The sequence below is a fragment of the Nerophis lumbriciformis genome, linkage group LG35 (genome assembly GCF_033978685.3).
Source record: "Nerophis lumbriciformis linkage group LG35, RoL_Nlum_v2.1, whole genome shotgun sequence".
In the NCBI taxonomy this organism is placed as follows: Eukaryota; Metazoa; Chordata; class Actinopteri; order Syngnathiformes; family Syngnathidae; genus Nerophis; species Nerophis lumbriciformis.
The window spans coordinates 21,382,029-21,408,269 of NC_084582.2; the positions used below are offsets into that span (position 1 = coordinate 21,382,029).

The following is a 26,241-nucleotide window of genomic DNA, read 5'->3' on the forward strand; positions in this document are numbered from 1 at the left end:
ATGACGATACTAATGTGATAATATCGATTTCATTACAAGATGTTTGTCCTAAATTGTATTTAAATCATAACCAATAAACTAAAAACAAAACTGAGGGATTTTTTTTTTAAAGTATTGTCAGCACTATACTTGGTTTTGGCGAATTAATACAAACATATCAGCGTCGATACTAGCGATGAGTTTACTATTTTTCAGTGTTGTTTATTTTCCACACATACTGTTTCTTCATGGTCGACCCTGACGTCGGCAGCGTCGATACCAACGCCGGCCTCATGACGATACTAATGGGATCATATCGATGGTTGTTTTTTTTATTTAATTTCAAGATGTTTCTCTTAATTTTTATTTAAATCATAACCAATAAACTTAAAAAAACAACTGAGGTTTTTTTTAAAGTATTGTCAGAACTATACTTGGTATTGGCGGATTAATACAAACATATCAGCGTCGATACTAGCGATAGTCGATGAGTTTAGTATTTTTCAGTGTTCTTGTTTACTTTCTACACATACTGTCTTCAGGGTCGACCCTGACGTCGGCAGCGTCGATACCAACGCATATCATGACGATACTAATGTGATCATATCGATGGTTGTTTTGTTTTTTCATTTCAAGATGTTTTTCCTAAGTTTTATTTAAATGTAAATCATAACCAATAAACTAAAAACAAAACAACTGAGTGATTTTTTAAAAAAATTTGTCAGAACTGGCCCTATATGGTATCAGTGGATTAATACAAACATATCAGCGTCGATACTGGCGATGGCCGATGAGTTTACTATTTTTCAGTGTTCTTGTTTATTTTCCACACATACTGTTTCTTCGACCTTGACGTCGACAGCGTCGATACCAACGTTGGCCTCATGACGATACTAATGTGATAATATCGACCGTTGTTTTCTTTTCGTTTCAAGATGTTTGTCCTAAGTTTTATCTAAATCATAACCAATAAACTAAAAACAAAACAACTGAGGGATTTTTCTTTAGTATTGGCAAAACTGGCCCTACACTTGTATTGGCGGATTAATACAAACATATCAGGGCCGATACTAGCGATGCGAGATGTGTTTATTATTTTTTAGTGTTCTCGTTTATTTTCCACACATACTGTACCTTTCAGGGTCGACCCTGACGTCGGTAGCGTCGATACCAACGCTGGCTTCATGACGATACTAATGTGATAATATCGATTTCATTACAAGATGTTTGTCCTAAGTTGTATTTGAATCATAACCAATAAACTAAAAACAAAACAACTGAGGGATTTGTTTTAAGTATTGTGGGAACTATACTTGGTTTCGGCGGATTAATACAAACATATCAGCGTCGATACTAGCGATGGTCGATGAGTTTAATATTTAAAAAAAAATAAAAAAATAAACTGTTGGCTTGACTGATTTTTTTTGTTTTTTTTGTTTTGTTTTCCTATTTTTTTTATTGAACAACAAACATGCATTTATAATTCATACAAAAGTCAAGGCACTTTCGACATTAAGGAAAGAAAACAAAAGAAAATACAGATAGAGAATTAAATATAATAAAAAATATGGCAAAAAAAAAAAAAAAGACAAAAAGGGCTACCTACATCACTTTAAATGTTTTTAACAGAGATATCAATTTAAGGGCTTGTGTACTCTTAATCATTCTCCAAGATTTGATTGATAATTGTAAACCATTAAGCCAATGAGTTACTATTTTGCAGTGTTGTTTATTTCGATACCAACGTCGGCATCATGACGATACTAATATGATAATATCGATGGTTGTTTTCTTTTCATTACAAGATGTTTGTCCTAAGTTTTATTTAAATCAAAACCAATAAACTAAAATCAAAACAACTGAGGGATTTTTAAAGTATTGTCAGAACTGGCCCTATACTTGGTATCGGCGGATTGATACAAACACATTAACGTCGATACGAGCGATGGTCGATGAGTTTACTATTTTTCAGTGTTCTTGTTAATTTTCACCAGTGTTGGGTTAGTTACTGAAAACCAGTAACTAGTTACAGTTACTAGTTACTTTATTTCAAAAGTAACTCAGTTACTAACTCAGTTACTTAAACCAAAAAGTAATGCGTTACTGTGAAAAGTAACTATTTAGTTACTTATATATTTTTATTTTATTTTTTTAAGGCCCCATTTAATGCCCTTTTAGCCTTCATTTTAGTACTGTTATTGCACTGGAGAATAATACAATCTGTTGATCAACTTGACATGCATTTGCATCACTGAACTCTGCTAAGCAATGTGCTCTACATACAACACACAAAGACAAAGATATGTTTTAAAGGGCCAATTTGTTTCAGACCAGAACAAATTGACAAAACTATTTTAAATAGCTGCAACTTAACATACATAAGTAACAAACAGCATAATAACAACATAGCTGTAAAACAAGAAAGGCACACACTACATACATAAAGCCTAACCAGGCGTTTTCTCAAGGAATTCTGAAATAAAATCATGTCTGAAGCCCAGAACACTCTACACATTTCCCCACTTAGTTTAGAGAAAAGGAAATATTAGCCTGGCCCACTAGCATCCCTCTTTAGGTTTGTGAACTTTATAGTCTAAACATTTAGAGTGATGTGATAATCAAACACTCTAAAAGTTTAAAATGAAAGAGTATATAAGAGAATTGACAGAGTGTGTGTACCTTCAGTGTGCAGTGCCTCATTAAAATCCAGCCGCTGTTGGAGGTGGAGGTGAAGTGTGTGTCTCTTTACTAGCTTCGTCGAAGCATGTTGTTTTTGTCGCTGTTTCAGCATATTTGAAACTTACATTCAACTAAAATGTTCTTTTCTTTGTGGTCGATAAAAGAAACGTACTGAAAATATCTCCATTTTAAGAAACTCGGCTACGGGGTTCGCCATGACGTCTTGATAGTAGACACAGACACACCCCCTCCCACACACACACACTCACACACACACACACACACGTACACACAGACAGCGCGCGGCGCGCCTCTTTTTTGTCGCCTCTTCAGCAGCGCTGCAACACTCAGATCTTCTCAGTTTCTAGCCGATACTACATAAAAAATAACGCAAAATAACGCAGTAACGCATCATGTAGTAACGGTAACGCAGTTACTGAATATAAAAAATAACGCGTTAGATTAGTAGTTACCGCCGATAGTAACGGCGTTACAGTAACGCGTTACTTTGTAACGCGTTAGTCCCAACACTGATTTTCACACATACTGTTTCTCGTGTTGTTCAATTATAAATTTAGACTGTAAACCATACGTTTTTGTTTTGCTTAAAACATTTTATACTGCGTTATATTCTAATTATAAGCATGGTCAACAAATTAATCACAAAAATCATTAAAAAGTTTGAATGGGTCTGATACCAAGATAAAAGAACAAAAACTATTCCTGTTTAATGTATCGGATATTACATTCTATTTCATGCCATTGTATTTCAAAATAAAACATGCTTTAGTACAAACATGTTTGCCAAAGCAGTTTATCAGGACAACTATAGGCTTACTATCATGTTAAAATTAACAACATTAATCGAAATCATCTATGACCCAGAACAAGATAATCGCAGTGAGTAAAATAATCTACATTTTTTTATTTTGAAGATCAATCTGGCCACTTCTTGGGCAATGTTTCCACTCTTGGATAAACTCCTGAGGCCTGAGTATGCCAGCAGAAGCGTCAGATGCTCATGTCTCTCAGCCAAAGGCAGAGGAAGAACTGCTGGATGGCGGGGAATACCCCTTACCCAGTATGTGGATATAAAATAAACTATGTACATGTTTATCACACTCGCTAAACATAAACAGTATGTACATATAAATAAACGGTGTACGTGTTTGTTAGGTTACATTAAACAAAAACTGTATGTACGTTGAACATATAAATAACATATGTACATGTTTATTACACAAAACAAATTGTTTATTCCACGAAACATAAATTAAATGCACATGTACATATTTACTATGTACATGTTTATTACACTCTACTCTAAACATAAACTATGTACACGTACATATATACTATGTATATGTTTATTAAACGCTACACTAATATAAACTATATGTGCATGTACATATTAACAATGTACATGTTTATTACCCCTAAACAAACTGTACATGTGCATATAAACAATGTACATGTTTATTACCCCTAAACAAACTGTATGTACATGTACATATAAACAATGTATATGTTTATTAGACTTAGACTTCCTTTTTATTGTCATTCAAATTTGAGCTTTACAGCACAGATAAGAACGAAATTTCGTTACATAAGCTCTGGTAGTGCAGGATAAAAAAGCAATAAGGTGCATATATAAATACATAAATATATATAAATAATATATACATATATATATAAAATAAATAAATATATATAAATAAATAAATAGATTACTATACAGATAAATATATTGCACTTTTTCACATGCGTCCACGTTTATGGATGTATGTTATATTGTCTTTTTTATTCCAGCGTGTTAATCCATTTTGGGGGGAGTTGAGGGGATAATTTAATTATGATACGTTCAAGAGTCTTACGGCCTGAGGGAAGAAGCTGTTATAGAACCTGGAGGTTCTGCTTCGGAGGCTGCGGAACCTCTTTCTAGAGTCCAGCAGTGAAAACAGTCCTTGGTGGGGGTGGGAGGAGTCTCTGCAGATTTTCTGAGCCCTGGTCAGGCAGCGGCTTTTTGCCATCTCCTGGATAGGAGGAAGAGGAGTCCTAATGATCTTTTCCGCCGTCCTCACCACTCTCTGGAGAGACTTCCAGTCTGAGGCACTGCAGGCTCCAGTCCAGACAGAGATGATGTTGGTCAGCAGGCTCGCTATAGTGCCTCTGTGGAATGTGCTGAGAACGGGGGGAGGGAGCTGTGCTCTTTTCATCAGACGCAAAAAATGCATGCGCTGCTGAGCTCTTTTTACAAGAGCTCCAGTGTGTAGGGACCAGGTTATATCGTCAGTTATCTGCACCCCCAGGAACTTGGTGCTGCTTACTATATCCACCGCTGTGCCGTTGATGAAGAGTGGAGTGTGGCTGGACTGGTGCTTCCTGAAGTCAACAATGATCTCCTTGGTCTTGTCGACATTCAGGACCAGGTTGTTGGTTCTGCACCAGTCAACCAGATGTTTCACCTCCTCCCTGTAGTCCATGTCATTGTTGTCACGGATGAGGCCCACTACTATTGTGTCGTCTGCATACTTCACAATGTGGTTAGGAGTGGACCTGGCGCAGCAGTCATGGGTCATCAACGTGAACAGCAGCGGACTCAGGACGCAGCCCTGGGGGGGGCGGTGCTCAGGGAGATGGCACTGGAGGTGTTGTCGCCCACTCTCACAGATTGGGGTCTGTCTGTGAGGAAGTCAAGCAGCCAGTTGCATAGGGGGGTACTGAATCCAAGGGGGGCCAGTTTGCTCACCAAGTGCTGCGGGATGATGGTGTTGAATGCTGAGCTGAAGTCCAGGAACAACATCCGCGCGTGTGTGTCCTTTCCTTCCAGATGTTCCAAGCTCAGGTGGAGTGCAGAGGAGATGGCGTCCTCTGTGGAGCGGTTAGGGCGATAAGCAAACTGGTATGGGTCGAATGTGGGGGGAAGTCTGGAAACAATATATTCCTTTACCAGCCTCTTGAAGCACTTCATTATGATTGGGGTGAGTGCAACGGGGCGGTAATCATTGAGGGACGAGATTATGGGTTTTTTAGGCACTGGGATGATTGTGGCCGTCTTAAAACATGATGGTACCACAGCCTGGGTCAGCGAGATGTTGAAGATGTCTGTGAGAACCCCAGCCAGCTGGTCTGCACATCCCTTAAGCACCTTGCCCGGAATGTCACCAGGTCCCGGTGCTTTCCGGGGGTTCACTCTCCTCAGGGTTTTCCGGACATCCGCTATATCCAGGTTGAGCGGCTGCTCATCAGGGCGAGGGATGGATTTTGTCGCCGGAGTGGTGTTAAGTGCCTCAAATCTTGCAAAGTAGTTGTTAAGGACATCTAGGAAGCTGATACTGTTGTCACAGGGACAGGGGGCAGCTTTATAGTCCGTGATGGCCTGTATGCCCTGCCACATTCGTCTAGTGTTTGTAGGGTTCTCGAAGAAGTCCTGCACTTTCTGACTGTGAGCACGCTTTGCAACCTTAATGGCACGGTTCAGGTTAGCTCTGGCTGTATGTATGGTCTGTATGTACATATAAGTAAACTACGTGTATGTTTATTACACTAAACATAAACTCTATGTACATGTACATATTTACTTACAATCTACCCTGAATATAAACTATGTACATATAGACCATGTACATGTTTTTTAAACGCTACACTAATATAAACTGTATGTGCATGGACATATAAACAATGTACATGTTTATTACCCCTAAACAAACTGTTTGTACATGTACATATAAACTATGTACATGTTTATTACCCCTAAACAAACTGTATGTACATATAAGTAAACTACGTGTATGTTTACACTAAACATAAACTCTATGTACATGTACATATTTACTATGTACATGTTTATTACAATCTACCCTAAACATAAACTATGTACATGTACATATAGACTATGTACATGTTTATTAAAAACAACACTAATATAAACTGTATGTGCAACAATGTACATGTTTATTACCCCTAAACAAACTGTATGTACATATAAGTAAACTAGGTGTATGTTTATTACACTAAACATAAACTATGTACATGTACATATTTACTATGTACATGTTTATTACAATCTACCCTGAACAAACTATGTACATGTACATTTAGACCATGTACATGTTTACTAAACGCGACACTAATATAAACTGTATGTGCATGTACATATAAACAATGTGCATGTTTATTACCCCTAAACAAACTATGTACATATAAACAATGTACATGTTTATTACCCCTAAACAAACTGTATGTACATGTACCGTACATATAAACAATGTACATGTTTATTACCCCTAAACAAACTGTATGTACATGTACATATAAACAATGTACATGTTTATTAACCCTTACAAACTGTATGTACATAAGTAAACTTCATACATGTTTATTACATTAAACAAACTGTATGTGCATGTACCTCTTAAAGTATTTACATGTTTATTAAATTAAACAAACGGTATGTAGTATGTATGTAACTATGTAGTATATTAGGTTCTCAAACTAATCCAGCCTTGGTATCGATACTTTATGGATAATTGGGTGATACTAATCTGTGCTGCTTTCTCCATCCTATTTACTGTAATCAAACAGCTTGTGGAATGGAACTTTATTACCATTGCACTCAATTTCATGTGTTAAATCATCTCTGTTGTATCAAATGATACTGATCCAAATTCTTCCAAAGGATGACACTGTAAGTCACACGATGTATCGATTTGACAATGATTGAGGTTTGAAGATCATGTTTTATTTCCAAAACATCATTAAAAGTGCAGCAAAGTCCTGATGTCAGCCTAAAAAGTCAGGGGAAAAACCTTCCCTTGCTTTGAATGAAGCACAAGAAAGTCAAGGCCTGGCTTCTCCAGAGAAGAAAAGAAGCTTTTAAATGTGACAGAAAAATAACGACTCAGTAGTTTAAACAACAAGAAAAATGTGCGTGTTGTAAACCCTTTTGATGTCTTTCAATATATGCTGCTCTTAAAGACAGCATTTAGGCTCAATACACATCTAGAAAATAAAAGCTAGACCTGTTGGATGTCACACAACACACTTTGAATAAGAATTTGTCCGAAAGAAGCACATAGCTTCATCACGTGTGTGTTAGCATCATCACGTGTGTTTTAGCATCATCACGTGTGTTTTCGCATCATCACGTGTGTTTTAGCATCATCACGTGTGTTTTAGCATCATCACTTTTCCTTCAGGCACTGTCAGGAGAAGAGCGAGCGTCGCCCAATAAAAGGCATTCCGAGTATGGATGAAGGCGTAAATGTTGGTAAAAAAACTGAGTGTACTAAGCGAGGATTGTGCAGCATCAATATTAATAACTTGTCCTTTATCATCAAGTTTTACATGCAGTAACTCCAGTGGGTGGTGTCCAAACGCAACATATGTGGACATGCCAACTATTTCCTGGCTAACACGTTTTTATTTACCTCTGCAACAAACGTGTTAGTTTGGGTTATGGCTGACCAAGTGAATTATTGAGTGAAGGCTGGAGAGCATCTCTCCACCCGTTGAAAAACCTTTCCAGCCTTGACGTGCTCAGCTCATTAAGTGCATCTACACGCTTTGGACACTCACACTGTTGTAAAGGAGTTGAAAAACAAGTTTGGATGTTGCGAGCGCACAACCTTTTGTATAAAAAAGAAGGAACAATATGGAGTATTAAATGACATACAGAAACGAAAGAGAAGGATACACCTGAGGTTTATAGGTAAACTCAGGTGACCTTGCGCGCGCGTGTGTGTGTGTGTGTGTGTGTGTGTGTGTGTGTGTGTGTGTGTGTGTGTGTGTGTGTGTGTGTGTGTGTGAGGAAGGGTTGAGTACAAATACAGAAAGTTCTCCCACCACCAGAAGCTGGTTTTGTTTGTTGCCTCAGTTCCGCAGGGCTGCCAACCTGCAACACACATGGGAAAAAAATATTATAAATAAATGTAATGTTTTCATAGGAGTAGGGATGTCCCGATCCAATATTTGGATCGGATCGGCTGCCGATATTTGCAAAAAAATGCGTATCGGCAAGGCATGGGAAAATGCCGATCCAGATCCAGTTTAAAAAAAACTCCGGTCCGTGTTTTCCAACGCACCGATTTAAATAATACATTCCACTTTTCGGCTGCTCCCTAATTTCCGTTCCGCATTTTCCAGCACACCTTCAACACATCCACAGGTCTGTCACGCAGTTGCTTTTAGCTGCTGGCATTACACGACAGGCTCTTCTCACTCTTTTTTGTGTCTCCCTCTCACAGACAGCAAGCGCAACTTCTTACACACGTCACATACTGTCACGTCATACGTCACATACGTATACGCCCTCCCCGAGCAGAGAGATAGCAGCATGGCTAACGTTAGCTGTGATGCTAGCGCAGCTGTGTGACCAACGCTCCCTGTAAGGTGCGCACTTGTGCAATTGCGCACTGTTTAAGCGTCCTCTGCGCATAGCAATTATATGCCACGCACAAAATCTAATACAAAAATAAGCGCATAACAATTTTCGACACACCGACACGACAGAGAAAACAGTTTTCGTCATCATTGTTCAAATATCGTAACGTCTGTCGAGACGCTTATCTCCATTCGGTGCCACATGCCCACACCATCAAAATGCTGAGGCAAAAATTTCCAGATCAACACCGTATGAAAAAATTAGTGATTTTTTTAGTTGTGATTTCCTTCTCTGCATGAAAGTTTAAAAGTAGCATATATTAATGCAGTATGAAGAAGACTGTTTTAATGGAGACATGCAAGCCTTGAAAGAACATTTTGAAAATCAAGACTACATTTCCTGCAAATGGGTGCATTTCTACCCTATATTTTAACTTTAGATTTATTCTCATATCAAACTCTTTTGGCTGTCTTTTTGACACTTACATCCGGCGCCCCCCTCCACACCCTGGATTATAAATAATGTAAATAATTCAATGTGATTATCTTGTGTGATGACTGTATTATGATGATAGTATATATCTGATAGTATATATCTGTATCATGAATCAATTTAAGTGGACCCCGACTTAAACAAGTTGAAAAACTTATTGGGGTGTTACCATTTAGTGGTCAATTGTACGGAATATGTACTTCACTGTGCAACCTACTAATAAAAGTCTCAATCAATCAAAACACATAGAATCATCATACTGCTGTGATTATATGCATCAAGTGTTCATTCAAGGCTAAGGCAAAATATCGAGATATATATCGTGTATCACAATATGGCCTTAAAATATCGCAATATTAAAAAAAGGCCATATCGCCTAGCCCTAGTTTCAATGATGCCATTTCTGTTTGTCATGTATAATTTTGTCTATTTTGTGTTTATCCTTGAATAAACAGGTCAGTTTCTTGTTACCAACCATTGTGTATTATTCAAACTCCCCTAATTCAGCTGGCTAGTTGTTATCAAGAGTACTAAAACCCTTTTCAACATGATTCTGACAACTAAGTAGGCTAAATAACTTTAAACTTTAATACATGCTCGGATAGGCCAGTATCGGTCAGTATCGGTATCGGTCAGTATCGGTATCGGATCGGAAGTGCAAAAACAATATCAGTATCGGATCGGAAGTGCAAAAACCTGGATCGGGACATCCCTAAATAGGAGCATAAAAAAACAGCTGACAGCCTTCTAAATATATATATATATATATATATATATATATATATATATATATATATATATATATATATATATATTTCTTTACATAATTAGAACCCTATAAAATGAAATTAAATTACCTTTACCCTCCTCTCACCAAGCCTCCATGGGACCCTAAGCAAAATTTGATTTTGGGGCCCTCTATTTCGGATTTTGGGGCCCTCTATTTCTGCCAATAATATTGATTGTTGATCATTCACACACCTACTATAAACTCATTGTGGCTCCGGCAGTGTTGTTTACATTAATCTAATGTTAGCCTGGCATGTATTTATATATGACATGTCATTTACAAAACCCAAAACCAGTGAAGTTGGCACGTTGTGTAAATGGTAAATAATAACAGAATACAATGATTTGCAAATCCTTTTCAACTTATATTCAATTGAACAGACTGCAAATATATCTCACATTTTAATGTGAGATATATATTCATTAACTTAGAATTTAATGGCAGCAACACGTTGCAAAAAAGTTGGCACAGGTGCATTTTTACCACTGTGTTACATGGCCTTTCCTTTTAACAACACTCAGTAAACGTTTATGAACTGAGGAGACCAATTTTTGAAGCTTTTCAGGTGGAATTATTCACCATTCTTGCTTGATGTACAGCTTAAGTTTTGAACTTTGCGCCTATAACAATCCGGATGGTTCTTTTCCTCTTTGGTCCGGAGGACACAACGTCCACAGTTTCCAAAAATAATTTGAAATGTGGACTCGTCAGACCACAGAAAACTTTTCCACTTTGTATCAGTCCATCTTAGATAAGCTCGGGCCCAGCGAAGCCGGCGGCGTTTCTGGGTGTTGTTAATAAATGGCTTTCGCTTTGCATAGTAGAGTTTTAACTTGCACTTACAGATGTAGCGACAAACTGTAGTTACTGACAGTGGTTTTCTGAAGTGTTCCTGAGCCCATGTGGTGATATCCTTTACACACTGATGTCGCTTTTAGATGCAGTACCGCCTGAGGGATCGAATGTCCGTTATATCATCGCTTACGTGCAGTGAATTCTCCAGATTCTCTGAACTTTTTGATTATATTACGGACCATAGATGGTGATATCTCTAAATTCCTTGCAATAGCTGGTTGAGAAATGTTGTTCTTAAACTGTTCGACAATTTGCTCACGCATTTGTTCACAGAGTGGTGACCCTCGCCTCATTCTTGTTTGTGAATGACTGAGCATTTCATGGAAGCTGCTTTTATGCCCAATCATGGCACCCACCTGTTCACCTGTGGGATGTTCCAAATAAGTCTTTGATGAGCATTCCTCAACTTTCTCAGTCTTTTTTGCCACTTGTGGCAGCTTTTTTTAAACATGTTGCAGGCATCAAATTCCAAATGAGCTAATATTTGCAAAAAATAACAAAGTTTTCCAGTTCGAACGTTCAGTATCTTGTCTTTGCAGTCTATTCAATTGAATATAGGTTGAAAAGGATTTGCAACTCATTATGTTTTGTTTTTATTTATGATTTACACAACGTGCCAACTTCACTGGTTTTGGGGTTTGTAGATGTATGCACAGTATATATGTATATGTATACAGTAGTCATTTGCATGAAAATATTTTCTAATATAAGTGATTTGGCCCACTTACAATGAACATTAAAAACAAATCTTGTTTTTCATTAGATTTGTACGAGTATTGTATGTCTAGGTGGTGGCCCTGCTTTGGAAATAACTTGTACCCCTTTCACAGATCACATTTAGTTCCCCTTAAAACATTCTCATGTTATACAATTTAATGTAAGCATGTGATTAAGTGTACATACTGTAACTGTAACTTTCTGCCTGTAAAATATATAATTACACATTTGTATTAACATTTCTGTAATCTAGTAACAGCATTTTATGATTAATATCCATAAATTAACATTCTTAATACAGCAAATGACAGATGATTAAGCACACATGTGATTAGGGAGTCACAGTGTAATGACCTGCCATTTACAGTTTATGTGTGATGCTGGAGTTGCACGACTTTTTGTGTGGCCGTGAACCCATCAGTGGCTAAGTGCCATGAGTGTGTGTGTGTGTGTGTGTGTGTGTGTGTGCGTGTGCGTGTGTTGGCGCAAGTGAGAGAGAGCGATGTTTTTTACACTACAATAACAATAATTGAACACTGGTGACAAACATTGCTTTATCTGTTGTCTTTATCGTTTGTTGTCACCTGTCACTCACAGAATAGCATTGCAAAACTGTACAGAATAAATGATGTGTTTTTTTTTGTTTAAAGTTTTGGTTGGATTATATTTTGTGCGCGGCGTAGATTTGCTGTGCGCAGAGGACACATGAGCAGTAGGTAAATGCGCAGGTGCGCATCTTAGAGGGAACGTCGCTCACTGGTAGCACATTTTTACTAAAACTTTGCTCTGGTTTTAATATATCGACTCATTTGTTGTTGTAAAGACAAACAAAAAAACTAACTAGTCCGCTTGCCCTTGTATCATTCCGTGTCCAAACAAAGAATCCGCGTGTTGTTGACTTAGTCCAGGGGTGTCAAACTTGTGTATATTGAAGGCCATATCGTAGTTATGTTTGCCCTCAGAGGGCCACTTCTAACTGTGAATTATATTATTACACAATTGCCTATGCATTTGATGATTTGTTTTTTTATGTACAATGTAAACATTTTTTGTAGATTTTACAGTAAAAAACTGACAGGTCAGTCGCAAAAATGTTACTGTAAAATTTACAGTGTTTTATTTCAGCATGTTACTGTAAATAGAAAAAACAGTACCGCTGTTTTTCATGGTACAAAACTGGCAGCTCAGTTGATAGAATTTTACTGTAAAATTTACAGTGTTTTTTTTTTTACTGTAAATATAAAACTAGAGGTGTCCGATAATATCAACCTGCCGATATTATCGGCCGATAAATGCGTTAAAATGTAATATCGGAAATTATCGGTATCGGTTTTTATATTATCGGTATCGTTTAAAAAAAAAAAAGTATTAAATCAACATAAAAACACAAGATACATTTACAGTTAGTGCACCAACCCAAAAAACCTCCCTCCCCCATTTACACTCATTCACACAAAAGGGTTGTTTCTTTCTGTTATTAATGTTCTGGTTCCTACATTATATATCAATATATATCAATACAGTCTGCAAGGGATACAGTCCGTAAGCACACATGATTGTGCATGCTGCTGGTCCACTAATAGTACTAACCTTTAACAGTTAATTTGACTAATTTTCATTAATTACTAATTTCTATGTAACTGTTTTTATATTGTTTTACTTTCTTTTTTATTCAAGAAAATGTTTTTAATTTATTTATCTTATTTTATTATTTAAAAAAAAAAAAGTACCTTATCTTCACCATACCTGGTTGTCCAAATTAGGCATAATAATGTGTTAATTCCACGACTGCATATATCGGTTTATATCGGTATTGGTTGATATCGGTATCGGTAATTAAAGAGTTGGACAATATCGGAATATCGGATATCGGCAAAAAGCCATTATCGGACATCCCTATATAAAACTGCATTTTTACAGTAAAATTGTGGCAACTTAGCTGCCGGATTTTACCGTAAAAACGACAACTGTAGATTTTACCATCTACTATTGTGAATAGCAAAACGGTACCACCGTTTTTTACAGTAAGAAACTGTCAGCTTACTTGCCAGCATTTTATGGTCAAAAAACAATGGAACTGTTTTTTCATGTACAGTAAAATGCTGTAAAAGCACAGTAAATTTCATAAGGTCGCTGTAAAGTCTATTTATAAAATTTGACAATTTGGTGAATAACTTGTTTTGAAATCATAAGTCAAGCAGATAAAAAAGTACTTATTTCTAGTTTAACAAAAACATTGCTTGAATGTATGATCATATATTTGTTACATTATAATATTTATGTTAAAAAAATTAGTACATGTATTTTTTATGTCAAAATGGAAAAAACTAATACATTTAGTAAGAAAATATAAAGGACTTTAATGACACATATTATTTCCAGGCTTTCAATGATGTGACGGGCCAGATCTGGCCCCTGGGCCTTGAGTTTGACACCTGTGACTTAGTCTCTTTACTTTATGTATTTTCATTGTGCTGTGTTCAAATTTGTGGCCAGACACATGAATTAGATTTACAATATGGAAAAAAGGTTTTCCAAAATAAATCAACTCAAGTTATGGAAAAAAATGCCAACATGGCACTGCCATATTTATTATTGAAGTCACAAAGTGCATTATTCTTTTTAACATGCCTCAAAACAGCAGCTTGGAATTTGGGACATGCTCTCCCTGAGAGAGGGTGTATATAGCGGGGGATGTATATTGTAGCGTCCCGGAAGAGTTAATGCTGCAAGGGTTTCTGGGTATTTGTTCTGTTGTGTTTATGTTGTGTTACGGTGCGGATGTTCTCCCGAAATGTGTTTGTCATTCTTGTTTGGTGTGGGTTCACAGTGTGGCGCATATTTGTAACAGTGTTAAAGTTGTTTATACGGCCACCCTCAGTGTGACCTGTATGGCTGTTGACCAAGTATGCATTCCATTCACTTGTGTGTGTGAAAAGCCGTAGATATTATGTGATTGGGCCGGCACGCAAAGGCAGTGCCTTTAAGGTTTATTGGCGCTCTGTACTTCTCCCTACGTCCGTGTACCACTCCGTACAGCGGCGTTTTAAAAAGTCATACATTTTCCTTTTTGAAACCGATACCGATAATTTCCGATATTACATTTATCGACCGATAATATCGGTAAACCGATATTATCGGACATCTCTAGTTTTTTCTGACTTTTAGAAACACGAGTAAAGAAAGGAACAAAATAGAAGTATACTTAGTTCAGTCTGTGCGTCATCTTTGATTCCACGCACGTTGTAAGGTGAAAGTGGTGATTGTTATTACCGTCTAGAAAGCTGGTCTTCCTTCTCCTGGGCGCGGGAACTCTCTGCACCCACTGAGGTGGCTCCTGCGGGCAACTTGTCCAGCTGGTCCATCACCTCCAGACCGTTCTGCTCTGCTATCTGGTGGATCAAGTCATCCACCTGTTCCTGCGGCGTGGTCAGCGTCATTGCTGAGCTCATGGAGTCCTCCATCACCTGGAGTGGGAAAGATGTCGTGTGATCACGAGTTACAACATGTGTGCTTCCATGGGCACTTACCGAGGTGTGGACGTCCAGGTTCTGGACTTGGCTTTCAAACTTATCCATGACAACAGAGACCTTTTGGAGGTCCATAGAGTGAAGAGCTTTGTCCAGGGCCTTGGTCACCTGGCTCATGTTTTTAGTCACCTGTATCACAAGAAATCAAACACCTTGTTATCCACAAAGTGTCGTGGCTACACTAGCCAGATAGGGTCAAATAACAGAATATATGACTATAGGGTGTTTACCAGCTAAATGAGCAAAAAAAGCTGGCATGTTAAAGGGGAACTGCACTTATTTTGGAATTTTGCTTATCGTTCACAATCATTATGAGAGACATGACGATGGATGTTTTTTTTTAATGCATTCTAAATAATAAATAAATGCGATCAAAAGTCGGCTATGGCAGCCGTTCAATTCTGCCTATAAAGCTCCTAAAAAACATCCCAAACCCTCTATTAGGGTTTTACATACATGCTGTAAGTAAATATGTAATGTAGTAACGGACACATTTCTAATAACATTTAATATTTACGTATTTTGATCATTTTAAGCAAACACGCGCATTCATTTAAAAACGCATCATGACGTTTGCTTTTTCCCTTCATCACTGATTATTACTCACTGCAGACTGCATCAGAGCCAACAAACATAATAAAACATCACTTACTGTGCAAGGTCTGCTGTCATTAGGATGCCGACCGCTGGGATGTTCATATATTCCCATTTAAGAATGACTCATAATCCTTGTAAGGAAACAGAGTTGGGGCACCAAGTGTCTTTTCGTGTAGACCTCGCCAGTTTCGGGTCCTTAAAGGCTATCAAAATGTACCAACTTGTCGGAATACCTACTCAGACTTCTTTTGTCCAGGTGAGATGCTTTATTATCTAGAATAAACTTACAGGGAGCAAAGAAGCGAGAAAGCAGATGATGTAAACATAGGGACACGCGGTAGTGATCATGGCGCCGCTATAGTTAGTCTGTGTTAGCACTTATAATAACAATATCACTAATACTTGGTTAATATTTAAGTCACGAAACGTAAATGGAGTATTGTTGCCGCTTTTTGAGTGGTTATGTATCGGATTTAATGGGCGGAACAGAGGACCTCCCAATTGCTTTTATTTATTAATTAGAATGCATTAAAAAAATCCATCCGTTGTCATGTCTTTCATAATCCTTATGTAAAATAAGAAGACATGTTTTATGCATTCTAAATACAGTATATATAAATGCGATCAAGTCAGCTTACAATGGAACCTTAAGGGAGCTGCTCTATTCTGCCAACAAACACCTTAAAAAATCATCCAAACACCTCCATTATGGTTTTTTTATACATGATGTAAGTATATATGTAATGTAGTAACGCACATTTATAATTACATGCGTGGCACATTAATTAAAAAAATGCATCACAGCATTCGCTTTTTTTCCAACATCACTTAATTACTGCTCACTGCAGATCTCATAAGAGCCAATATAAAAAAAAAACATCACTGACTGTACAATGTCTGCTCTCATTAGGATGCCAACTGATCGTTTCTTGTTATATTCCCGTTTAAATGAAGAATGACTCATAATCCTCGCAAAGAAAAGGGGGGTGCAACCAAGCGTCTTTTTGTGTCGTTCTTGCCATTTCCGGGTGTAAATTGGCTGTCAAAGTGTACCAACATGTCGGATAAAATCCTTGTCCTTTTACTTTCCAGGTGAAAGACATTATTCATGATGTCCAATAAACTTTCACGAGCAAAGAAAGCGAGGAAACAGGTTACCACTCGAAGATGTAAACATAGGAACACACGCTAGTGATCACGACGCCTTTATAAATAGTTTGTCTGTGCTAGCGCTTTTAACAACAACAATATCACTAATACTTAATATTCAAGTCATAATATGTAAATGGGATATTGTTGGCGCTTTTTGGATGTTTTTTTTATTGGGTTTTATGGGCGGAATAGAGAACTTCCCATTGACTTCACTATAAGCAGACTTGTATTTACGTTTATTTACCAGATAGAAATCATAAAAAAAATACATCCATCGTCATGTCTGTCATAAATGATTGTGAACGATAGGCTAAATTCCAAAAAAAGGGCAGTTCCCCTTTATCGGTAAGCATGCACGAAAGAACAAAATATATGACTCTTGGGTGAATACCTGCAAAATGTGCTTAAAAAACTGGCATGCTTACATTAGCATGCTAAGACACCTGCTAAAAGTTAGCATGTTAGCAATGCAATATTAACATACTGATTTCATGGTGACAGCCGTCTGCACTTTAGAAGCCACCGCATCGACACGAGACGCCATACGCAGCCAGTTCAGACCTTCATTCTTTTTCCTGATTGCATTCTCTGCATACACTCGGGCAACTTCCACATTTTTCTGTTGCAGAGCCTGCATTACAAAAAAATACAAAGATTATTCATAAAAATACAATACATTCATTATTGATGATATTTGATTTGATATTACACTAATTTACTTTGTCAGCTATAACACTAAGCTCGCTTGATGTACAAAAGTTATCAAGTTCTGCTGCTGTAAAACTTTCGTACAGCTTTAAGTTAGGGTTGTTCTGATCCAATATTGATATCGGATATCAGTTTGATCGAATCATATTACATGTACATGCATGTAAAATATCTCCAATACAAGCAGTCCTGCAGTGTGTTTACCGGTACTCATGCAACGCTGGACAGCCAGTTATGGAAATGTCCTCCAATAAACAGACAATGTGTTTTTTTTGGTATTTTAGTCAAGTCATTTACAAAAGTAAACAGGGTAGCCTATAGGCTACTAGGAGCTAGCCGCTACACAACAGCTAAGCACACAATAACACACAAGCTAGATATACATAATAAGTGTCCTTAATTGAACAATATTGCAATCTAAAACAACACATTTGTCATTATAAACAAGTATCAAATAATTATAGTTGTATATTACTTACACATACAAAGTCTCCAGGCAGAAGCATATTAGAAAGTATCCAGTAACAAACATGTACGCATCATTTTAACTACTGAGTTTGACTTCATGAATTATTGTGGTCATTAGGTGAGATAGGCTCCAGCGCCCCCCGTGACCGCAAAGGGAATAAGCGGTAGAAAATGGATGGATGGATGGATTAGTTTCACCAAAAAACAATTACCATTCCATTTTAACTTAAAGACAGCATAAGTTAATTCTAGATGGTTGATAATAAATTGGTTAGCGTTTTCCATACCTACAAGTTTTCTCATTTCGACAAATTTTCAGACAAATTAAAAAATATATATAACTGGGATTAGGCACACCTATGGCAACGGTCTACCCCTGTCAAACAAAGAGAGACAACTGTTGTTCCTTAAAAGGAGCCCTATTATGCCAAACCAACTTTTCATACCTATTGGTACCCGTTTTTGTGTATTAGATTCCAAATACACAAAAATGGGTACCAATAGGTCCTGAAAATTTGGATTTTTACCATGGAGGCATGGTGAAAATCTTTATAAAAATAGCTTGCCTTCCTTCATCCAAATGAGCCGTTGGGAGTTTGCCCAATTTGTGATGTTTTTTTAATTGGTGAAATCAGCAGATATCTCCATACATTGTAATCTTTACACGAAGAGCTTTGCGTGAGTCCGCCATTGTTGACCGACGTTGTAGTCAATAAGTTCCTTCTTTTTCCCTGTCCTCTTGTTGTGGGGCAGACTGGCTCGTACATGCACATGCATCCTCCGCTGTTGCCATTTCTAATACAAAGTAGTGTATAGTTTGAACTTACATCTGTCAGTAGACTACATATGGAAGCACTAAAAACTACAACATGGCTGACGGGGAGAAGACACAGTCGAAGAAGAGGCACGTAAATAAGACCGCCCACAAAACGGCACGTTTAGGAGAGACAGTCAGAAAGCAAGTTGAAGATGGTCTGTAAAACATAATCTAAGCAAAATTTTGACCAAAGAACCACCATTACAGGTTATGTAGACCAGTGGTTCTCAAACCTTTTTCAACAAGTACCACCTCAGAAAAAACCTGCCTCTCCAAGTACCACTTCAATGACCAACATTAAAATACAGTAACATAGTAGGTCTGAGGTCTCGGTATTAATAAGAACAAGGCAGAGGTTTTATCTAACAAGTTCATATGTTTGGCCACTGTAACATTACACCCCGTTTGAACAGTAACAGTGTGTTTGAATATAGGATAATAAAACACTGTACTTTAATCTAGTGTCTATGGATGTTCTCATTCATCCAGGTCATTGTATTCTCAGGGCATTCAATTGATCGCAACTGGACTGTTTGGTTTGTCTTAGAAGACATTTCGCCTCTCATCCAAGTAGGCTTCATCAGGTCATGCTCATAGACTTTGTTTGGTCAGATATAATTTAGTCTGATCTAATCAAGTGATTCTTCGGCGTACCACTAAATGAAGCTGGCGTACCACTAGTGGCAGAGTCGTATATAAACAGAGAATGGACAACTCGGTTTCAGGCGATCTCCTCAATGATCGGTCTACTAACTACTAACTTTGAGCTAATGCTATGTGTTTGCAGCCCTTCCTCGTTAGTTTTTCGCCGTGTAAAAATGCCCTGTTGTTCAGCACGGGACTGCTCCACCCACATTAATTGTGGAAAGCTTTTACATCGTTTTCTCAACAACCCGAAAAGAAAACAAGTATGGGAAGTGAAGGTTTGCCATCAACACTGGAGAGCCTACAGTGTCTTGTGCCAGGTAAACACACCACACAATGTTTGCCTTTTGTTCAGGAGAGAACACACAGAAGCTAATACAAATAATCACAGAAGACATTAACACATTAAAGAGAGATCCATCCATCCATCCATCCATCTTCTTCCGCTTATCCGAGGTCGGGTCGCGGGGGCACCAGCCTAAGCAGGGAAGCCCAGACTTCCCTCTCCCCAGCCACTTCGTCCAGCTCTTCCTGTGGGACCCCGAGGCGTTCCCAGGCCAGCCGGGAGACATAGTCTTCCCAACGTGTCCTGGGTCTTCCCCGCGGCCTCCTACCGGTCGGACGTGCCCTAAACACCTCCCTAGGGAGGCGTTCGGGTGGCATCCTGACCAGATGCCCGAACCACCTCATCTGGCTCCTCTCGATGTGGAGGAGCAGCGGCTTTACTTTGAGCTCCTCCCGGATGGCAGAGCTTCTCACCCTATCTCTAAGAGAGAGCCCCGCCACCCGGCGGAGGAAACTCATTTCGGCCGCTTGTACCCGTGATCTTGTCCTTTCGGTCATAACCCAAAGCTCATGACCATAGGTGAGGATGGGAACGTAGATCGACCGGTAAATTGAGAGCTTTGCCTTCCGGCTCAGCTCCTTCTTCACCACAACGGATCGATACAGCGTCCGCATTACTGAAGAAGCCGCACCGATCCGCCTGTCGATCTCACGATCCACTCTTCCCTCACTCGTGAACAAGACTCCGAGGTACTTGAACTCCTCCACTTGGGGCAAGATCTCCTCCCCAACCCGGAGATGGCACTCCACCCTTTTCCGGGCGAGAACCATGGACTCGGACTTGGAGGTGCTGATTCTCATCCCAGTCGCTTCACACTCGGCTGCGAACCGATCCAGCGAGAGCTGAAGATCCTGGCCAGATGAAGCCATCAGGACCACATCATCTGCAAAAAGCAGAGACCTAATCCTGCAGCCACCAAACCAGATCCCCTCAACGCCTTGACTGCGCCTAGAAATTCTGTCCATAAAAGTTATGAACAGAATCGGTGACAAAGGGCAGCCTTGGCGGAGTCCAACCCTCACTGGAAACGTGTCCGACTTACTACCGGCAATGCGGACCAAGCTCTGGCACTGAGCATACAGGGAGCGGACTGCCACAATCAGACAGTCCGATACCCCATACTCCCTGAGCACTCCCCACAGGACTTCCCGAGGGACACGGTCGAATGCCTTCTCCAAGTCCACAAAACACATGTAGACTGGTTGGGCAAACTCCCATGCACCCTCAAGGACCCTGCCGAGAGTATAGAGCTGGTCCACAGTTCCACGACCAGGACGAAAACCACACTGTTCCTCCTGAATCCGAGGTTCGACTATCCGGCGTAGCCTCCTCTCCAGTACACCTGAATAGACCTTACCGGGAAGGCTGAGGAGTGTGATCCCACGATAGTTAGAACACACCCTCCGGTTCCCCTTCTTAAAGAGAGGAACCACCACCCCGGTCTGCCAGTCCAGTGGTACCGCCCCCGATGTCCACGCGATGCTGCAGAGTCTTGTCAACCAAGACAGCCCCACAGCATCCAGAGCCTTAAGGAACTCCGGGCGGATCTCATCCACCCCCGGGGCCTTGCCACCGAGGAGCTTTTTAACTACCTCAGCAACCTCAGCCCCAGAAATAGGAGAGCCCACCACAGACTCCCCAGGCACTGCTTTAAAGAGAGATGGTTTGACAAAAACAGACTCTTAGAATCTCAGTAAAACTAAAATAATGCAATTACACAAATACAAATAGATGGACAATGATGGAGCAAAAGAAACCAAATTTCGGGTGTAATAATAGATGAGAAAGTGAACTAAAAATCTCATTAACAAAATAAAGTGGCAAGGAATACGCTAATTATGAATAAAGCAAAATATGTTCTAGACCAAAAAACACACCATATTCTCTACTGTTCGCGAGTGTTACCATATCTGAGTTATTGTGCAGAAATATGGGGAAATAACTACAAAAGTACTCTTATTCACTTAGTATTTTCCAAAAAAGAACGATCAGTTAGAAGAATACATAATGAGTGATACACACAGTGATTACAAATATATTGGAGGCCACCACCACAGTTGAGGTACTTCACCCACAAGTCACAATTTATCCGTGATTGTTGGTCTGAAGCTAATGAAGTTATGATATTAAGAAAGACCCAAAAAAAAGTGATATGTTTTTTTTTTTTACATTTATTGCGGAGTTGGGTGCGTGTTAAGAGTGCTGTGCTGGTCACGAAAAATACTGCAGAAATGTAGCAGCACAGTGCGTCAAATACGGCCACAAAACTATACTTTCACCAAATAAAAGCGTAAGTTTATGAGCTGGAATATGTTTTGAATTACATATAGACACATTGTTTTGGTTTATTTCGTCAGAATAACTGATGTCAAAAACAACAACATTTCTCGCCGGCCACGTGGCTTGCAGTCATTACGACACCTGTTGTTTATTGGCCGTACTCTCTTTATACACGACTGACTAGTTCAGGGGTCGGCAACCCGCGGCTCCGGAACCGCATGCGGCTCTTTGATCACTCTGATGCGGCTCAGCAGCTAACTTGCTGAACCCCCCAATTTTCCCGTGAGACTTCCGGATTTCAGTGCCTCTCGCAGAAAACTCCGGGTTTAATATTCACCGATTTTCACCCTTACAGCTACAATAAGGGCGTGCCATGATTGTACAACATTTGGCGCCCCCTACAATCTGTATTAACAGCGTGCCAGCCCGACACTTGTTATACAATATACAACTTCTGTATTCACACGTACGTGACAGCAAGGCATACTTGGTCAACAGCCACACAGGTTACACTGACGGTGACCATGTAAAACAACTTTAACACTCTTACTAATAATGCGCCACACTTTGAACCAAAACCAAACAAGAATGACAAACACATTTCGGGAGAACATCTGCACCTTAACACAACATAAACACAACAGAACAAACACCCAGAATCCCATGCAGCCCTAACTCTTCCGGGCTACATTATACACCCCTGCTACCACCAAACACCCCACCCCCACCCCAACCCTGCTCCCCCCCCCCCCCCCCCCCCTCTCTGTGCGTCGGGTGAGGTGGGCGGGGTTTGGTAGCGGGGGTGTATAATGTATCCCGGAAGAGTTAGGGCTGCATGGGATTCTGGGTATTTGTCCTGTTGTGTTTATGTTGTGTTAAGGTGCAGATGTTCTCCCAAAATGTGTTTGTGATTCCTGTTTGGTGTGGGTTCACAGTGTGGCGCATTATTAGTAAGAGTGTTAAAGTTTTTTTTATACCGCCGCCGTCAGTGTAACCTGTGTGGTTGTTGAACAAGTATGCCTTGCTGTCACCTGCGTGAGCAAGCGGAACCCCTATACAACGTGTGGCTGATCAGGCACCCTGGTTGTAGTGGGTGCTATATGCTGTACCACCACGGCACGCATGACGCTGACAAGCACCATTCATTTAAAACCCGCGTGCCGCCCCAGCTTTCAAATTCCATATAAAGGTCTGGGCAGCGTGTCTGAGACCCCTGGAGCACAAAGCAAAAAAAAAAATTGTATGCAGTGTTATTCATTTAAAATTTAAAATTTTTTTTGCGGCTCCCATTATTTTCTATAATTTGTGAAACTGGTCAAAATGGCTCTTTGACTGGTAAAGGTTGCCGACCCCTGGACTAGTTGTATATGTACCACAGTTTAAGAATCACTGATGTAGACCACAAGGAAGTGTTTTAAATGTAGAAACAAATATAATATGACCCCTTTAGGAGCCAATATTGTCTGTACTGTAAAAAGCAGTTTGATCACCTATGACTTAGCTGCTTCTGACACACCAGACTCTGGTTGCCGAGGTAACCGTCTCACATGTTCCTCTTTTGTACAATCAGTGACACTGCTTGTCATTTCCTGTGAATATGCAGATTTACAACTGTGGGAAGTTATTACAAATGGGAAGTTATGGTATTGAATTATTGATGCTATTTAGGAGGTTTTTGCAGTTGAATATGCTTCTTGAATTCTTCATTCACTCAACACTTAACATTGCTGTATGTGTGGATGTTCCATGTTGCCATGGTACTAAAAGTGGAGTGAATGAGGATGTCAAAATACTAAAGGAGGAAGTTGGTTTTGTGATTGTCATCTTGTTCTTACTCAGTCTTACAGTAGGAAAACTCTTGAAAAAGTTCAAATTCACATTTCAAGCTAAACCATGAATAGAAACAAATAGCCAAATAACTTTGAAGCCCACCTTGACCAAAAGCAGAGTTGGAGCGCCCTCTGTTGGTTCACATGAAAAGAGCTGAATGGTCATCTTATCTTTGTACAGTCAAGTAGTACGTGCTGTCAAACAGTTTTTAACCAGAATAATAGCTGTTATATCGGAAAAAATTTAATGTTTCGCACATAACTGTCTTATGTATTATTGTCCTCATCTGTGCTGGTTTTCTTTGAAATATTTGGAAATAAAAACACAGAAAATACTTTACTGTTATTTTATTTTAATACATATTATAACAATGATAATACAAATGAAGTTTCCTTTTCTAAGATCTCAATAAAGTTGTGTTTTAAATTCCAATACTAATCAATTCAAAACTAAGATTGTTTTAACGTTGTTTTATCTGAAGCGTATATCTTTAACACAATAAACCTTATATCTTTCAAATGTCCCGCTTTCTGTATTATTGTTTTACCGTACATACAAACACTGTGTGTCATAAACTAGTCAAATTGCCTACATATAATTCCAAAACAAAACAAAGAATCCACACGTTGGTGATTCAGTTTCTGTACTTTTTTTTTTTTTATCGAGTTTGACTGCAAAACAACCCACCCACAATGGGACAAAAAAAAAAAGTAGCGGGGGCCAGAACTTTGATATGAACTGGACTCTCACATTATTAACCATATCCACTCGGCATCCATTGCACTGTTCACCCTGCGGTGGGGATGTACACATACATCGGTGGTCCCTACCAAGGTTTCTTATTGTTCCCACTGGATTTTTCTAGCCCTGATGTGGGATCAGATGGGATGCTGTTAAGGTTTGTGCGGCCCTTCAGTTCAGTTCTGTTTCAGTTTATTTCGAACATGTATACGATGAAATGTAATGCATCACATATTTCCAGTTGTTTCATTACAGCACGTCCCAAAAGGAGTAGGAAGAAGCAGAGCCTATTTAATCCTCCCCCTTTTCATATCATAGCCGTTTTATCCCATTTCCTTGTTCTCGGTTTGTAACAGAACATTGAATAAATAAATGACTATACGAATAATAAATACATGAACAATCATTATCACTTTTTTTTTTTAAGGTTTCAATATGTTCATCATAATTGTTCTTCTTTGTACTTTGTGAACACTTGTAGTTTGAACAGTCTCTTAACCTGAATCATATTGGTGCTTTGTTTGATATCATTGCTCAATCCATTCCATAATTTAATTCCACATACGGATATGCTAAAGGTCTTAAGTGTTGTATGTGCATACAAATGTTTTAAATTATAATTTCCTCTAAGGTTATAATTCTCCTCTTTTGTTGAGAATAATTGTTGTACACTCTTGGGTAGCAGGTTATAGTTTGCTTTGTATATAATTTTAGCTGTTTGCAAATGCACCAAATCGTTGAATTTCAATATTTGTGATTCAATAAATAAAGGGTTTGTATGTTCTCTATATCCAACATTATGTATTATTCTTATTGATCTTTTTTGTAACACAGTTAGTGAATGAAGCGCACATTTGTAGTTGTTTCCGCATTTCGACACAACATGGTATTATGATATGGTAACACGAGTGAGCAGTAAAGAATATGAAGTGATTTTTGGTCCAGAACATGTTTTGCTTTATTCGTTATTGACGTGTATCTTGCAACTTTATGTTGTATACTGCGTGGGTTCCCTCCGGGTACTCCGGCTTCCTCCCACTTCCAAAGACATGCACCTGGGGATAAGTTGATTGGCAACACTAAATTGGCCCTAGTGTGTGGATGTGAGTGTGAATGTTGTCTGTCTATCTGTGTTGGCCCTGCGATGAGGTGGCGACTTGTCCAGGGTGTACCCCGCCTTCCGCCCGATTGTAGCTGAGATAGGCTCCAGCGCCCCCCGCGACCCCAAAGGGA

At 39.0% G+C, this 26,241-nt stretch overlaps 1 protein-coding gene across 1 annotated transcript in view; it reads right to left on the minus strand.

Moving 5' to 3' along the window:
- Positions 1 to 7,377: 7,377 nt before the first annotated feature.
- Positions 7,378 to 26,241, minus strand: part of chmp1a (charged multivesicular body protein 1A) — a 30,875-nt gene continuing 12,011 nt past the window's right edge. The window contains exons 4-7 of the mRNA XM_061927552.1: positions 17,658 to 17,804; positions 15,425 to 15,553; positions 15,168 to 15,361; positions 7,378 to 8,551 (exon numbers count right to left, since the gene is read on the minus strand). Coding sequence (XP_061783536.1) covers positions 8,530 to 8,551; positions 15,168 to 15,361; positions 15,425 to 15,553; positions 17,658 to 17,804 — 492 coding nt within the window. The 3' untranslated portion in view covers positions 7,378 to 8,529. The remainder of the gene's footprint in view (positions 8,552 to 15,167; positions 15,362 to 15,424; positions 15,554 to 17,657; positions 17,805 to 26,241) is intronic.